Source organism: Trichechus manatus, unplaced genomic scaffold, assembly GCF_000243295.1.
Source record: "Trichechus manatus latirostris isolate Lorelei unplaced genomic scaffold, TriManLat1.0 scaffold00033, whole genome shotgun sequence".
Classification (NCBI taxonomy): domain Eukaryota; kingdom Metazoa; phylum Chordata; class Mammalia; order Sirenia; family Trichechidae; genus Trichechus; species Trichechus manatus.
Window position 1 is genome coordinate 15,136,707 of NW_004443969.1, and position 13,191 is coordinate 15,149,897.

Below are 13,191 nucleotides of genomic sequence, written 5' to 3' on the forward strand. Positions count from 1 at the left end.
CAACTATTTGTGTGACTTATTTACTATTAGTCTAGAACATTGCAGTTTACCTTCTTTTTCTTTTACAAAGCACTAAACCAGTTACTAAAGTGGTTATCAAAGTCACCAAGAGCACGAGAGGCACAATGATGGCAATGCTTCCTGAAAAATAAATGAATAGAAGAACACATAACTCAAATGAAGAGGTTAAGTCTTAAACATAAGTAAAGGTTGATATAACTGAATACTTTATTACCACAAATCACTGGACCATTGATATAGTAAAAATAAAGCTTAGTCCAAATGCCTACATTCCTATGTCTCTAAAAAAAAAAAAAAAAAAAATTCTTTTACTAAATACTTGATCTACTGAAAATGTTTCTTTACCTTTTTTATTTACGTGTTGAATTTAAATACCTTGAGCCTAGAGGTACTAACTTCTCTGTCAGTCTCAGTCTCCTGGTTCCCCCTCCTTCCTTACCCCCACCCCCACACAAACATTTACTTGCAGGGATGCAGCACATTCACTGTACATGTTGGGACTGCATACAAATCAACCGTGACTGAAAAGACATTTACACACTTTCGCCGAGCACATTCCCACCCTTAGTTTTGTAATCTTAGCTACAAATATTTTCTGGCCATAAATACATGTGGCAAAATAGATGGCAGCCTGTCAAAAAAAGGGGGGAGGGCATTCTTTTTGGATTTGGAGGGACATAGGCCTAAACATGGCAAAGTAGAGGGTCAGCAAAAACTAAGGGTAACCCTCCATGAGATGGATAGACATAATAGCCACAAAAATGGACTCAAACATATCAAAGATCATGAAGATGGCACAGGACCAGACAATGTTCCATTTTGTTATACGAGGGGTTGCCTTGAATTGGGGCTGACTAGATGCAACGAACAATAGGCCTAAACACGGATTTCTTGAGTTGTTTGCATTGCAGCCTTGGTTGGGTTACTTAAACTCTTTGAGGCTCTTGCTTTTCTCCAATGGAACAAAGACAAAAAGAACTATCACGCAGGGCTGTAAACTTGATTAAACAAAATAGAAGAGAAGGGGGATCCTCTGTCTCAAGTTCCAGTTCCAGAATAGTTTCAGCAAAACTTATTTTGGGGAGTTGGCTTATGTTACAAACGTCTATTTTACCCTTGTTTCATATAAGTAGGAATGGTCTTAGGTTTTAGCACTAATGGAATAGATCTTCAAGAGTGGTCAGAGAAACTAGCTCTTAGTTTTCATGCATATGAGCATATAGGAGAGGCAAAGTTGAAGACAGCCTTGGACTCTATGCCTGGGTTGGCAGTAAGGGGGATCAGACTTTTTTTTTTTTTTTTTTTGCGAAGGAAGTAAAGAGACAACAATATCCCTTTGCTGGTAACAAGATTCTCACGAGCATACACCCAGGGTTATATGTCATTGTGGGAGAGAGGTGTGGCAGTCTGCTTCCATAAAGATTTACAGCTTTGGAAGCCCTATGGGGCAATTATACTCTGTCCTATAGGGTCGCTGTGAGTCGGAATTATTAGATGGCAATAGGTTTTTTAGTATATGTCACTGATGGTAGGAAGAAAACTGAATGCCTAAGATACTGAGGACAGGAGAGTGTTAAGTAGTTCTATTAAGCAATTAAAGGAGCCCTGGTGGCACAGTGGCTAAAGGGCTCAGCTGCTAAAAGAAAGGTCAGTGGTTCAAACCCAACAGCAGCTCCTCAAGAGAAAGATGTGGCAATCTGCTTCCATAAAGATTTACAGCCATGGGAACCCTATGGGGCAGTTCTACTTTGTCCTGTAGGGTGGCTATGAATCAGAATCAACTCTACGGTAGTGGGTTAGGTTTGTTTTTTGGATTAAGTAATTAACGCTAACTTTTCTAGTAAATGGATATTTAGTGGCCATGAAATAAAGACTTTGCTTAATTTATATAAACATTTGGCTGATTCAGTCAAGCCAGTTTAACCACTGGCTAAACAAAGAAAGAAAGTAACTCAATAACTATTAAAATTTTATTGTGGGGCTCTTGAATGGTTCACAAATGGAACAGTAAGAATTATTAAAATAAATGAATGTTTTCTCTGCAAATATATGTGCATGTAAAAGTACAGGAATATAAATTAACGATAACATTATTCACAGTAACCAAAAACCAAACCCGTTGCCGTCAAGTTGATTCTGACTCATAGGCATAGTAAACACCAACTTATATTAAAGAAGCATGGATCAATTCTGATGGCTCTAGCCAGAAAAGTCCATATTAGAGATCACTTACTAAAACATCAAATATCTTTATTAAAGAAATGTCATGTATTTGGTGATCTTATATTTTAAAGTGTGAACTTCAAAAATAATTTGTCTAAAGTAACCATGTAACTTTCTCTTATGTCCAAGAAAAAAATATAGTTCTCCTTTAGCCAGTTTCTAAAATGTAAAAATTATTTTATTTTGTCATGTTATTACCAGGACTATGCAACTTAGTAAGTTTGATATTGTATCACCTCCTTGGTTTTTGGAAAGTGAACTTTACATGAATTTATAATGTATTAGTAATTAACATAAGTAAAGAATCTGGCACCTTAGATGGTAATTAACATTTATTCACAAAATTTGAATACCAGAGAATAGCTTCGTTACTTTATAAACTATGACTTCAACTCATTGATCATGGCTTTATAAATATCCTTACTTCCTTATTTCCTTTTTTTGTTTAATTCTTAAAAGTTGTGTCTTCAAAAATATCTAAGAATACTCCTTTTAAGCTATATGAAAGTACCTTTCCCTCAATGAAATTACAAATTATTTAGAAAGTTAGATATCATTTGTTCTACATATATCATTTCATTCCTATAAGGTAGAAAGATGAAATTATGCATGATAGAAAACAAAGGGCTTTGCTTTTTTATTTTTTTCATCACAGATGGCAGTTCAAATGCCATATATTACAACCAAACTTGTTGCTGCCGAGTCAATTCCGACTTACAGCATCCCAATTAAACAGAGCAGAACTGCCCTATAGGGTTTCCAAGGAGCAGCTGGTGGATTCAAACTGTTAACTTTTTGGTTAGCAGCCGTGCTCTTAACCACTTTGTCACCAGGGATCCACATATGACAACATTCTGCTTAAAAACCTAAACTTCTGATATCTTCCTATAACCAGTCGAGGTAATTGCAATGGTGCTTCGCGTAGATGATAAATAATGCAGGGTAGCAATTCTGCAAGGTAGTTTTTTTTTTTTTTGTAAAATATTTTATACTGATAAAAACTACTAGCAACCACAGATATTTTTAGAATCAAAAGAGAAGGATTTAGCAAAATAAGTAATTCTTCTCCAAGTAGTACATACAGCAGTAAATACTGTATTGCAGCATATAACAACCAATGTCTCTTGCAGGTGATTTTTTGAACAGTACATTATTGATGGATTATTATAAACTGATTTAAAAAAATTATACCCTGTACTTATAAGAGTAAAGAGTATGGCTCAACAACTTTCTCATATAAAATACAGCAAGTCCTTTTTTATAATATGGTTTTGAAGTTTCATTATGCAACACTTTGCCATTAGAAGGAAGAACTGTATTATCAAATTGCTACTTGAAGAGACAACCTTCCATGGGAGAGAGAGTGCAGCATAGCAGTTGAGGTAATAGGTTCTGAAGAGAGGCTTAAATAAAAAAAAAAGAGTTGCTGTCGCGTCAATTCTGACTCATAGCAACCCTACAGGACAGAGTAGAACTGCACCATAGGTTTTCCAAGGAGCAGCTGGTGGATTCGAACTGCCAACCTTATGATTAGCAGCCAGGCTCTTCACCACTGCCCAGCAGAGCTCCACTACCTCTGTTCAAATCTCACTTCTGCTACTTACAGCAATCTGTTCTTGGGCAAGTAACTTATGTTTGTTTCAGTTTACTTATCTATAAAATGGGTATCATTCTTAACATCTTCCTTATCATAGTATCAAGAGGATTGTGACTATTACATAGAAGGTGAACATACATGTTTATTAAATAATTAAAAATGTATGTTCCCATGACACCTGTGCATACCTCTGTTTTGCGCTTTTTACGATATAATGTTATAATCAGTTTATTTGTTTACTTCCTTGTTTAAAGTTAGAACTTCCACTTCACGAGAAGGGGAGTCTCCATCTTATTCACTGACCTATCTCCAGGGTCTAGTGTAGTACTTGGCACTCAATAGAGGCTCCATAAACGTTTGTTGAGTGAAGTGAATGAAAGCATGGAATAGTACGTGTTATAAACTTTGTGCTTTCCTCAGAGAGAATCAGAGAGGTCAAGGATATTGTGCAAAGACACAATGTTAGGAAGTCTCAGAGGCAGTATTCAAACCCATGTTTGTCTAAATCCAAGGTCTCTTCTCTATCACTCTACTTTTAGATAGTTGGTTTATTTTAGAAGCCTTTGAGAAATTGATACAAAGGAATGTTTTAGTGCATTTTTCAATTATCTTTGGATATTTATGATTGTGAGCCTGGCACAGGACCTGGTAGTGTTTTATTCTGTGGTGCATAGGGTCGCTATGAGTCGGAACCAACTTAATGGCACCTAACAACAACAGCAATGATTCCTGGCATCACATAATCAGAGCCCTGGTGTTGCAGTAGTTAAGAGCTTAACTACTAACCAAAAGATTGGCAGCTTGAATCCACTCCTTGAAACCCTATGGGGTAGTTCTACTCTTTCCTATAGGGTCGCTGTGAGTCAGAATCAACTCAACCACAATGGGTTTGGTTTTGGTATCATATAATTGGGGGTATGTGTCTGTGTGCATGTGTGTGTGTTAAACCATGATGGTATAAACAAGATAACAGTCAAGCAGGAAAAAAGGAGACAAGAATAAAGGATAACACTTCAGCAGGTATCACCTCTCTGTTGTCAGGAGAGTAAAACAAAATATCTCTGCAATACCGCCCCACAGATGCTAAGGATATTTTTCTTGCTTAATTTTATGGATAGCACAACTCATAACCAGCATCAATTCTCTTAACATTTTATGTAAATTTAAAATTGGAGCATGCAATGAGTATTTTGTCATCTTGAGCTTTCAACTCCTCCAAGTAACTTTAGTAGAGTCAGATCATGCTTCTTCAAGTAGAGCTCTAACAGAAATCCCTAAGATAATGGATCGGTCTAATTCCACAGACTGATTTCTAGCTACTTTAAACAGCAAAGACCAGAAAACATCAGCACCACTACTAAGAAATCATTAAGAAAGCTATGCATGAATTAGGAAGGTAAGTCTCCGTGACAATTGACAGTAATTAGGCAGACATAGGCAGTGTATTCTTGACTATGTCAAGGTCTGATGATGATGGAATACTTCACCTTCAGTGGAAATGGAGATTTGAAAACACATTTGTAAAGTATCTATCCTTATTGGGCAGACGACATCTGCTCAAGTTTGGGGAATGTTTGACATCCATTCAAAACCACTGGGTTTTGTTTGAGAGAATAAAATAACCCTTTTACTTCAGGAAGGATCACTTGAATTTGCCTTCCCCTCCTTTTTGTGTTACTGAGACTACTTTCTCTAAGCATAATGTCTGATACTTTGTTCCTTCTAATAGAGTCATTAGAGCCCTGGTGGTGCAGTGGTTAAGAGCTCATCTTCAAACCAAAAGGTCGGCAGTTCAAATCCACCAGCCGCTCTTTAGAAACACTATGGGGCAGTTCTACTCTGTCCTATAGGGCTGCTATGAGTCAGAATTGACTCAACAGCAATGGGTTTGGTTTGAGTTTTAATAGAATCATTATTTGGCCAACTTTGCTCAAGTCTGAAATAATGTAGCATTGACACAGTCAATAGCCTTTTCAATGTGCATTGACACTTCCATTAAATGACTTTAAATCACTGATTGGAGGAAGACTATCAGAATCTTTGAAAAAAGGGTTATAGCTACCACAACTCCTCCCATATAGTGCTCATTCTCTATTTTAGAACGGTTGCATGTAATTAGAGGTATGTTCTTATAAAGGAGTTTATTGCCCATGAAAATGATTGGAGGACCCCCCCAATAAAACATCTGCAGCACTCCTGCTCCAAACTATTTTCCAAAAACCAAGCTTCCCCTTTGTGAATGAACCTTAAATAACATTTGAAAATTCAATAGCCGTTTCACTGTTTTGTTCTTTAATTTTAGACAGTTCTATCAATATTTAAAATTGGTTTTGACTCACTAAAAGGCTATGTGTCCCATTTGTCTTAGATAACTGAGAAATTTCCATGAAACAAAGGCTAAAGCACCCATCTCCACAATTCCTAATTTATAAATTCATTGTGTTCTACAAGTGGGTTAAAAAAAAAAAAAGTTCTTAATGATGGTTGACTTTCCCAAACAGTTCACAATGTCATATGTAAATAGGTATGCTTCCATAATTATTACTGATGATACTAGTTTGCGCCTTAGATGCTAGGAAAAGGGAAGGGAAAGTTTTTTTTTTTTTCCTTCTCATTTTGCAGTATCAAATTAGCAAAGATATATTTTGCTACCCCGACTCACTTTTTTAAACCAGTTCCCCAAATCCTCATGCTCTTTTCTCACTATCATGCACTCATAGTTTCTCTAATGCCTTCTTTCTTCCCTACCCTAAGTTCAGCACATAAATTCTAAGGTCCCCCCAAAAATGCTCCATGATAATGATCACTTACCTCACCTCTCCAAATTCAAATATACCCACCTAGCCATTTTTCAAAGATATTCATGCTTATAATCCAAATGACTGCAAATGTTGACATTCTAAACAATGATGCTTGGAGAATTTCAAACTGTGCAATAGGAACTTTTAGGGCTGTGGCAACAAATAGGTAGATCAGCCAACTCTGGGAACCTGCCCTAAGGTGCAGAGATGCTGTATACTTTGACCTGGATAGTTTATTTTCTTTTTACAGACTCCAAGGTGGTGTGGGTTTTGTTTGTTTTTAGGAAATCTTTTTCTCCAGCAGTGAAAGACTAGGGAAAAATTGCTAAAGTAAACATTGATCAGTCAACAATCATCTATTGTCTTCTGATTTTATGTTTTTATCTTTAAGAACGTATTTAGCTATTCAATAGATACTACAGATTTTTCAAAGGTTCTCCACTTATGGTAAAATTAATGACACTATGTATGAATCGAGAAACTATTTCATACTTTTATGTTGAAAATCTTTATAAATCATTTAAAACTGTCAAAACACACACACACACACACACACGCACACACACACACAAAATGATAAGAATAGACTTTCGTATCAGGGACCCGTCTTAAGACTACAGCTACACAATAAAATATCTTAAAAGGTTGAACTATACTTTAAAATTAGTACTTTAAAAACAAAGGAGCAATAAATCAACCACAATCCTAATTAAGAATTGCTTGTTATTTCATATCTCTGTAAGTCTAGCCAGATCGAGTCTTTTTTTTTTTTTTTCTTTTTCACACAACACATTGAAATGCATTTGCTCTAATTAAAGCATGGAATTATTTTTTTCTCCTGAAGCAATCTTACATCCATTGTGATACCTGCAGCCTTTGTAGCTGACATAGATTTCCTAAGAAAAGATTATTTTAGGTTTGCAGATGTGCATCTCTGAGAATTGCCAAAGTTTGTGACGAACTCTCATGGCCTGAAAGAGCATATAAATGCTGGATCCTTTCACCAAGTGAGAGCTCAGTGCTACTTCTTTCAAAAACACTTGGATTGTAATGGCTCTCCTGCAAAATTCCACAGATGAGGCTTTCTAAGACTCATGTCCCTTGATAATGGCTTCAAAAGGAAAAAAAGAAGTATAATATATAGACCACCCAAGATGTTAATCTGAGAAACTTACTTGTGCTGATATGATCCGACTTACTGCTTTTCGGGGCTGGCCTTTCACACTGTGTGCCTGACCAGTTGGTGGAGCATCTAGAAAGATTAAAAAATAAATAAATAAAACTCAGTGAATAATAAAACACACAGTCTGTTAATGCATTGACTTCAAAAATATATTAAGGAGGAGTATGCCATGTCATAAACTGCTTCCTAAACATCATGTAGAGATTTCTGCTAATTTGGAAGGTAAATTCAATTGGGCTTCACTTGTTGAAGTTCTTTTTCAAATTTAGCGTAGTGGTTCAGAGTTTGATGGCTAACCAAATGATTGGCAGTTCAAATCTTCTAGGAGCTCCTTGGAAACCCTATGGGGCAGTCCTACTCTGTCCTATAGGGTCACTGTGAGTCAGAATCGACTCGACAGCAATGGGTTTGGTTTTTGTTTATACTCATTTTTTTTTATTCTGTGTTAAGGTTTAAAATTGGCATATTTTATAACAATATAGTAATGTAGATTAAAAACTGGGAATTAAATTGAGAAGTATTCAGAATTACAAGTTACCACGTAAAAGTCGACTTTGTATGTTAAGGAATGCCTTATTAAGATTCTATGACTTTTTTTTCTGTCTTTTTCTGATAGTTCTAAATACCCAGGGGAACTAACTACCAAACAGCAAATGATCACTAGTGTTATAGTTTAAGATGCAGAAATTTTACTTTCCTATTCATAGACAGGGAAATACAGTGCTGTATTTTCAATCCCATTTCCAAATTACCATGAAATTAGGAGAATTTGCTCAAGTTTTATTGGGAGAAGTTGTTTACCCCCATCTTGGTACCATGACACCCATATGAGAAGTCTAGTAGAGGATTGGAATAGTAGAGCTGATTAAAATCCATTTGTTAAACATAATTCACAACCATATAATTAGCTGGTTGTATCAAAATAAATGCTGGAATGGTTTTAGCTGTGTTTGAACAATGCTTATTGGCTAACACAAGATGCCTCTGTGCATCTGTCAGAGGAAGTCCACAGAGAGGCAATTTAATTGGCTTCAGTTTAAATGACTGTCAGATAGCACAATATCAAGAATAATTATACACAATGAAGAAAAAAAAAAAAGCATCCAGAACCATTCCAAGTGGATCTTTTTGAACACAGTGGGCCAAACTAAGTAACTTCAATTTCAAGGTCTCTGCCAATTCTATCCCTCACAGACAGCTGAAATTGTTTTTTGAACTAGGCTTCTATGATCCCGTGTCAATTATTTGTGATATCCATGAAGACAATATTGGCTGTCCTACAACCTGGGCAAATTCTCATAAAATCATCATTACTGACACTCAAATCATGAACACAAACATTTGTTTCAAAAAAGCATATATTAACTTCTGCATAAATGACAATAATAGTGTTATTATTTAAGAATATAGTTATTTGATTTATAATGACAAATTATAAAACTATGAGCATGGAGCATGATTTAAATGAAAGTTAATATCATTATTTGTATTACGATTCAGGTCATCACTCATGCATTATCCCAACATTTTGTTCATATTCCTCATAAAAATAAGCCTGCATTTTATATCATTTTCTATACGTCACACTTACTATACACCATACGACAAGCAGATCGTTTCAATAAATAAATAAAAAACAAACAATGACATAAATAAATGATAAGTTCAGGTCTATGACATAAATAAACGGTAAGGCCTGGTCCATGACTCTGTCAACATTATCACAGTGAGGCAGTGGAACAAGCAAGTCTACAAGTAATTAAAATATAGTAAACAACCAATAAAGTCACTGATTTCTAAAAATCTTTTTTTCTTCTTTTTTTTTCCCCCTCAATAGTGGATTTGTAGGTGAATGATCTAGAAAATTGTTCCAATTCTTCAGATTCTAATTCTGGACACAGTCCACAGACAATTCAAAAGAAGATATCTAAGAACACTTTACAAACCTGTCCTTGGATTGAATTCTGAGAATTGCAGAATTCTTTTTGTTTCACATAGCTTTACATCTGTCAAATCTTCCTAACTGAACACTCAGTGTGTTCAGTAATGATTGCTTAGTAACTTCATCATATAACTGATGTGTATAGAGCTAAATTTCTGCAATTGTATCAAATGATTGAATTAAAAATCTTAAAGTTTACTCTTTACAGGTCCTCTTTTGATTTAAAAAAAAAAATCAGGGTTCTTCTTATATGAAAGAAATGACCTGAGATACACTTTGTATGTTATTAAAGATGAGAATCTCTGGGGCTCATCACTACACTGAGATGCTTAGAAGTCAGAAGATGGGATTGTTTAGAAATTGGAAGATTAAATGCTAATTGGCAGATTGTGTTCTGACATCGACATCATGTACTTTAAATATTTTAGGAAGTTATGAGAATTATGTCTTTAGAGCCCTGGAAAATCAGAGACAGATTTTTAAACAAAAATGATAAGGATAGTGTGATTCTGATTCCCAGTTTTGGGATTTTTTAAGTAGGACAGGTGGTATTTGTTAACAATATTAATTCCCTAATTTATCAACGACTAAGAACCCAGTATTTATGATAGATAAAAGAGGGCACTTGCTAGTGGTTATGATGCTCTTCTCTTTAAAATTGTGGAAGCACATTTAAATTCCTAATCTTCAGGGAGTATGTCACTTATTGCATACTAGAAATAACTTTCAAAGGTTGTGTTGGAGAATAATTAATTTTAAGTTATATATCTTAATCAGTTGATGGCCGCCTTGCAATCTCCCTCTATTCCTTATAAAATAATGTTTTATGGCCTAAGACAAAGTAAGATATGTCCCACTGTTCTGTATTTGTTCCAGTTTTAAGAAATAATCTCTTTTGAGATATTAAATCAAACGGAAATCATTATTCCTGTTGCCTACCTTACAAAATTACCGGTTAAAGCTTTTACTGCTCTACAAGCTCTTCTTCCAGTGGTTGATTTAAGACTATTTTTACTATCTTTATAGAAATTCATAAATCTTCATACTCTGAGTAGACTACAATGATCAAAGCTATTAATGGCTGAACATTGAAGAATTGGAATGCATACAGATCATCGAAATTTCCTATCCAATTTCCCACTGAGTGATTTGCATAATTATGCTGACTATAATATCTTTGGCATCTGTCTCTTTTTCATTATTCCTTAAGTGAAATCTATAGTTCATGCCTTGGTCATCTTTGATCTGTACTGTTGAAATCCACTGCTTCTTGTTATTTCGTCCTCAGAAAATTATCTTCAAGTTAGTCCTGTGAGGCCCTCCCAAACAGTCATTTCTTTTTCTTTTTCCTCACCATTGCAAATATGTGCATATCATTCCTTTTTAAATTATCCTAGAGATGTTTCCCACTGCTCTTCAACTTATGACAAAGAAAATCAGCCTCAACTTATGTGTTGATCACTCTACTACTCTGATTCATTTAAATTTTCAAACACTTTCATAAAATTTAACTAAGTCTTGTTGGGTCAGGGATGAATGGGCAGATAGGTAGATAGCTAGACAGGTAGGCAGGTAGGTATGTAGGTAGGTGGGAAGGTAGGTAGATAGAATCTTATTTACTTTTCATACAACCATTTATCCTTGTTTCTTCACATCATCATATGATGATACTGTTCCTAGCAGTTCCGTCAAGAGTTTCCTAGTAAAGGATTATTGATTTAACATTATTTGACTTCTCCCTTTCTCTGCTAGGCCATTGATATACAAAATAAAAACTACTTACTGCTACATTTTCTTCTTTATCTCATTCTTACATTTACGTTATACCCGTATATACAAAATGCTCTTAATTACAGCATATTTTTGACATTTTTATTTATGTTCTAGACTACAGAAATGGTTACCAAACTGAAGAATTTGTTAAAAATTCAGATTATGATGACGCACACTAGAGATTTTCACTAAGAGCTTGTGTGGCCAGGAATCTGCATTTTAATGAGATAAATCGGATGCAAGTAAATCACAAATCATACTTTAATAATTATTTGAGAAAAATATTGTTATATTCCCACCAGACTTCTTATACAAAATATTATTCAACTATTTTTTTATTTGTGGAATGGGAATAATAGTATGCATGCCCCTCAAGGTTGTCCCGATGATTAAATAAAATAACATAGGTGGAAGTTCTTTACATAATGCCTGACAAACTAAGTAGGTTTATATTTTTAACTAACTCTTATCTGAATGTTATTATATGAAAGACATGGTTAGTTAATTTATTGTGTCCTTTAACAGTCTGTGCAATTATTCTGTATTGTATTTTTACGCAAATAACGTTCACTCTCTGTGTTTGTTTGCCAGCCGTGCCCTCCCCTCCGTGAGACACTTTCACAAGTGTTGCCATGCCAATCCTCCTCCACATGTTGCTGTAAAAAAATTAGCATAGCATACTTATAAAAATACCTCACAGGGGGAGGTTACAGCCAGCAAACACACAGAGAAGTCATGCGTTATTTGCATAAATACAGTCGCGTCAACATTTTCAGTTTTAATTACAATTTTCTGTAGCATAGGGGAGCATACTTGCATAAAGACAATTGTGTAGCCAATATTACCAGGAAGCACAATAAACACTTTTAAGATACCAAAATAAGGTTTTTGTACATAAGGGACAGTCATTACATTTAACAGCACAGATATCACATATATAATTAGACTGCTCAAAATAATCATAGCTCTGAAGAAGTAGAGTGATTTTTATAAAAAGAATTGAAATCAGATATAAAATAGGGAAGGTATATGAAAATCTTAGGTACTGTTTTTCACTTTAACCATGATCAACTTACATGAACTGCAACCGTCATTTTGCAGAAATGTGGCCTAGAGTTACCCGCTTTGGGAAGACTTCAAAATAAAATAATGAGATTAATATCTGCTCCCTTTTTCATCAACTTTAAAGGTCATGGGACTCTTCTGACCGAAAAAAAAATTCAAAGGTGAAACTTAAAGCTATTTGAAATTGAATTTCTCCTCTTATACACATACATATATGCTAGACTGCCCTTATTAACCATGATAAAAGAGGCATTCAGAAAGAAAAATCTTTTAATATACCATTTTCTTTCTCCACACAGAAAAAAAGAAAAATGGCACAAAGGTATTAAAGAAGCCATGGGAAACTTCTGCATGGTGTCAGGCATGTTTAAGTGATCCAAAAATCTCATTCAATAAAAAATGAAACATATGATTACATTTTGGGTATCGGATTTAGGCAATAGTATTTCCATATAGTGAAGAAAATTAGAAAAACTAAACTGTCAATTGCAAAATAGTTTTTGTGATTCATTCTGTGAATTTTACTTATTTAGTACTGAGTGCATTACTGCATTTACATGACATTGCCTACTTTGAAGCTTTACAC

At 34.9% G+C, this 13,191-nt stretch overlaps 1 protein-coding gene across 1 annotated transcript in view; it reads right to left on the reverse strand.

The window, feature by feature from the left end:
- The window catches only part of LRP1B (LDL receptor related protein 1B), a 1,771,065-nt gene that overhangs the window by 5,715 nt on the left and 1,752,159 nt on the right, over positions 1-13,191 (reverse strand). Inside the window, exons 83-84 of the mRNA XM_004375116.1 lie at positions 7,818-7,894; positions 51-141 (exon numbers count right to left, since the gene is read on the reverse strand). Coding sequence (XP_004375173.1) covers positions 51-141; positions 7,818-7,894 — 168 coding nt within the window. The remainder of the gene's footprint in view (positions 1-50; positions 142-7,817; positions 7,895-13,191) is intronic.